The sequence below is a fragment of the Daphnia carinata genome, chromosome 7, assembly GCF_022539665.2.
Source record: "Daphnia carinata strain CSIRO-1 chromosome 7, CSIRO_AGI_Dcar_HiC_V3, whole genome shotgun sequence".
NCBI classification, from domain to species: domain Eukaryota; kingdom Metazoa; phylum Arthropoda; class Branchiopoda; order Diplostraca; family Daphniidae; genus Daphnia; species Daphnia carinata.
The window spans coordinates 11,281,179-11,285,753 of record NC_081337.1 but is presented as its reverse complement, the minus strand read 5'-3'; the positions used below and the strand labels follow the sequence as shown (position 1 = coordinate 11,285,753).

Sequence of the window (4,575 nt, the reverse complement as noted above, 5' to 3'; positions counted from 1 at the left end):
CTAGCGCAGTGCGTAGCCAGCATACGTTAGGAAATGGAAAAAAGAAAATGCAGCGGCTAGACTCGAACTCGGGTCTCCCGCACTGCAATCGGAGGTACTATCCACTAGGCCTTTCAACTGATGATTTGTAAGTCGTTTTCTTATGGTTTTCCTTTAAGATGTTAGGATATCTCTAATTCTAGTCAACAGATGGCTCTTTGTCGCTGCCAGCTCCGCCCACAAAATCGGTGAAATCGGGACCACAAGTCACCACAAACCCTTGTAGCATCTACACACAGCGTAGAGCAACCAGGTTTCTATGACTCTGCTCTAAGTACAAAACGCTGGAGGGGTGTTCTACGGCTACTGATTCCATTTGGTTGGGACCGCGTAGTACTCCACCAAAACCGCTAGGTTCGCTATAAAACTGCCAGAATTCGACCACAAGTCCCCGCAAACCCTTGTAGCATTTACACACACCGTGGAGCAACCAGGTTTCTATGACTCTGCCCCAGCAGACGAAATTTAAATGTCAAAGCCGGTGTGTAAGCGATTTAGCGCAAGAAAAAAAAGCGCTTTGGCTAGAAGGGGCTTCGTAAAACCATTGGCTTAAGCCAACTGTTTGGCTCAATGCAAGAGCCAAACGGTTGGCCTAGGAGACGGAGACCAAGTTGGTAAACCGGTTTGCCATACGGTAGAAGCGTTGGGTACAAGACGATTGTTTTTTTCATAATATACCTTACTGTAATCCAGCTCCATGGAATTCTTATTGGCGCGAGACTGTAATTCAGCTCTGCCTGATTATCTTAAGTTCATATATGATAATGGAACCACATCCGACGTGCTTATTTTGTCGGAGCATGGCCAATTTAAAGCTCATAAAAGTGTGTTAGCTGCAGCTAGTCAATTTTTCCATTTTGTATTGAAAGATCAAATATTTGATGATTGTGTCATCTCTTTTGCAGAATACAGGTATAAATATTAATAATACATTACAAAAAAACATAATACAACAAGATAATTTATTTATTTTTTCATTCTTTGTTTAGTAGTTGGCAAATCCAAAAACTACTAGAGTTCATCTACACTGGAAAGACAACCATTAATGCTAACGAAGAAGATTCATTCACAAGCTTGTTGACATATTTAGAAATTGGGGGAGTTAAACCAAACCTATACTCATCGGGTGCTACCACAGTTACTGGTACTTCAGAAAAAAATGAGGCTGATGCAATATTATTGGAATTTGAAAAATCATCTGATGTTGTGGAAGTGCCCAAGAATTTGAAGTGTGAAGTTTGTGGTCAAGTTCTAAAAACTAGAACAGGATTGAGAATGTAAAAGAAGAAGAATTTTGTCATGAATAAGTGAGTTATAGATCAATTGTTTTATTAACTAGGCACTTACTAGTTCATCAAGGGTCAAAAGGCAAAGTGTTCACCTGTGATGTATGTGGGAAAGGTATGCTGTACATTTTCACTGAATGTTTTCATAGAAGCAATATTTTCTTAAGCTATGTATTTACATTGAAGGTTTTAGTCAGGCAAGTCAATTGAAAACACACATGAGAATTCACACGGGAGAGAAACCATATAAATGTAATGTCTGTGAAAAATCTTTCTCACATGCCAGTACTCTTTCAGAGCATAAAAACTTGCATGATGCCTTAAAACCCTTTCAGGTAAATAATCAACAAATTAAAATTCAATACATTTTTTCTAATATTATTGCTGTTTGTTTGCAGTGTAATGTATGTAAGCAAGCATTTGCCCAGCGTAAAGCTCTACGTTCTCACAATTGTCTAGAAGATGCTCAAAATTTCAATCTTAAAATGTTTCCTTGTCCTTATTGTACTAGATCTTTTGGATCTCGTAGAGGTCTGGCTATCCACAAAATCCATCAACATGCTGAAACATCTTGCGAACCCATACTGCAGTGTGATCTTTGTTCAGAAACCTTTACTAGTGAGTTTGCTTTTGAAACTCACATGCAACATCACACTTAGATTAGTAAGACCAATTGTGTAATAAATTTCCATTGGAAATGAATTTACTATTGTGACTTCCGGGACCGAAGCTATTGTAGTTAAAAAATCGCTATTTAAATTATTTAGGGGATATATTGATTATCACTCGGTAACCATTCCGGTAAAATCTATTGCACCTCACATGTGAGTTACGGGATGGAATAAAGGGTAAAATCTGTTTACTCTCTAGTTGCAAGTTAAGCCACTAAAAACTTTGTGGCTCTTGTGTGAAAATGCGCTTTTGCACTGTACAGTGCGATGTATACTGCTGTGCAAATATAAACGCAAGATTACTATAAGTAATAATAATAAGTTATACTGCTTATTGTGCAAATCAAAACTAGATGTTATTATTCAACTCGATAATTTTTTTTATTAGTATTTTTCTGCTTTTTCATTCCTTAGTTTTAACAAGTGCATTTTTTTCAAAATTTCATACCGACGTGACACCGTAATTTTAGTAGAATTTAATGGTCGTCAGCAAGGAATGTATTTTATTCACTTTGGTGGAAATCAATTATTGGTTGGGTTGTTTGGGCACCTGAGCCAACATGTCTTCCAAATAACTGACATCAGTGGCAATTGCCGCAAAAGCAGTTGCTTATATACCGTGATTAAACTAAGTCAAGTCTTGAGGTCCATGAAAATCTGATCAAATTTTTATGATGAAAGAACAAGCAAATTTTTTAAATGTTTTAATGACAGGCAATTTCAAGCAAGGATAGTTCAGCTTGCAAAAAGAAAAAAAGGCCGGTTTTTTGGGGAGGTGGGTAAGAGGGATTTCAAACGGATTGCTATGAGTCCGCAGCTAAAAGCCCGCAGTTTACTCAGTTTACAGTACCCTTCCGCACTTTAATCTGGCCCCGTTTCAGCTATCAAATCAATTCAAAACGTATGATGACGATCTAGTCCAATTCCATCAAAATGTCACTGCTCAGTGGTTTTGCTATTACAATTGACGATGGTGAAATTAGGAGACATCTTAGGCAGCTAGGCGAACCTGTAACCTTGTTTGGTGAGGGGCCTGCCGACCGTCGGATTAGACTGAAAGATTTACTTGCTATCCATGGCAATGACGTGATAGATAGAAAAAAAGAAGACGACAGAGAAGTTGCAAAACAAGAAAAAGATCAAAGTGAAACAACGTGGTATCATGAAGGCCCTGAATCGCTGAAAATTGCGCGACTGTGGCTTGCATATTACTCCCTCCCAAGAGCTAAACAAAGGTTGTCTGATTTCAAAGTTGAAATGGAAACACCGGAATCAACAAGAACTGCCAAGAGGTGTAACAATTTAACATTTTTCTTAACAATCAAATTAATAAGCTTTGCTTTTTGGGGCTTCAGACAAGAAATGGTAAAACACATGAGAAATATGAATATTATGTGCAGCCAGGTTGGTGATGGGAGACCAATATCATTTTGTCAATTCAGCCCAAGTGGAAATTTATTGGCAACTGCATCATGGTATGCTAAAACCAACAAATCCTAAAACTATTTATACCCATACTTTTTAAAACTACTGTATAATTGTCTAGGAGTGGACTTTGTAAATTGTGGAATGTTCCTGAATGTACATTATTTCACTCTTTACGAGGACACAAATGTAGTGTGGGAGCAATTGTGTTCCATCCGCAAGCTACAATTAGCCTAGAACCTTCTGAATTAAATATGGCTTCATGTTCCATGGATGGTGCAGTCAAACTTTGGAATTTAGAAAGTGAAGAGCCAATTGCTGATATGGAAGGCCATGCCCCACACCGTGTTTCAAAAGTAGAATTCCATCCTAGTGGACGGTTTCTAGCTACATGTGTTTTTGATCATTCATGGAGGCTATGGGATCTGGAACAAGGTGTGGAGGTCCTCCATCAAGAAGGCCACTCCAAACCTGTTTACAATATTGCATTCCATTGTGATGGTTCAGTAGCTGTCACTGGGTACCAAATTGCCATTTATTTTACTTAATATGTTTCTATATAAAAGTTATGTAGGGGTATGGATTCGTTTGGTCGAGTATGGGATCTCAGAACTGGACGCTGCATCATGTTCATGGAAGGTCATCTTAAGGGAATTTTGGGCATTGATATATCACCAAATGCATATCACATCGTAACGGGTAGTGAAGACAACACATGTAAAATATGGGATCTAAGGAAGAGGTCTTGTATCTACACCGTTCCTGCCCACACAAATTTAGTGTCAAGTGTGAAATTTGAAAAAAGCTCAGGGCAGTATATTGTCTCCTCATCCTATGATGGTACAGCAAAGGTATTTTTTTTTTTTTAGTAAAAAATTCATTATAGTCATTCATTTCAAGAGAACGAACTTTAGATATGGGCGAGTAACACTTGGCAACCGTTGAAGACGCTTTCGGGACATGACGGCAAGGTAAATACTAGCAATTGTTTTTACGAAGTAGTTAAAATGGGTTAACAAATTTTTTTATCCGTTTGTTGAAGGTTATGGCTGTTGATGTGTCGCCTGATGGTTCTTTCATCGCGACAGCTTCGTATGATCGCACCTACAAGCTTTGGTCTCCTGAATGAAAGGGATTACAATTTTTGAATCTAC

General features: G+C 38.2%; 2 protein-coding genes across 3 annotated transcripts; both read left to right on the top strand.

Annotated features, from left to right (window-relative positions):
* Window positions 1-645: 645 nt before the first annotated feature.
* LOC130688128 (zinc finger protein 729-like) lies at window positions 646-2,027 on the top strand. 2 transcript variants are annotated; one of them, XM_057511115.2, is made up of 5 exons: window positions 646-951; window positions 1,032-1,316; window positions 1,379-1,440; window positions 1,512-1,660; window positions 1,724-2,027. In XM_057511115.2, exons 1-5 carry the CDS (start codon window positions 737-739, stop codon window positions 1,982-1,984), a joined length of 972 nt encoding a protein of 323 aa, XP_057367098.1. In that variant the 5' UTR covers window positions 646-736; the 3' UTR covers window positions 1,985-2,027. The 2 variants fall into 2 exon arrangements, with proteins under 2 accessions (XP_057367098.1, XP_057367097.1); XM_057511114.2 differs by having other exon boundaries at window positions 647-951; window positions 1,029-1,316.
* Window positions 2,028-2,858: 831 nt separating this feature from the next.
* On the top strand, window positions 2,859-4,575 carry LOC130688127 (U4/U6 small nuclear ribonucleoprotein Prp4-like). The gene is made up of 6 exons (XM_057511112.2): window positions 2,859-3,288; window positions 3,352-3,471; window positions 3,543-3,941; window positions 3,996-4,272; window positions 4,336-4,392; window positions 4,464-4,575. Exons 1-6 carry the CDS (start codon window positions 2,930-2,932, stop codon window positions 4,548-4,550), a joined length of 1,299 nt encoding a protein of 432 aa, XP_057367095.1. The 5' UTR covers window positions 2,859-2,929; the 3' UTR covers window positions 4,551-4,575.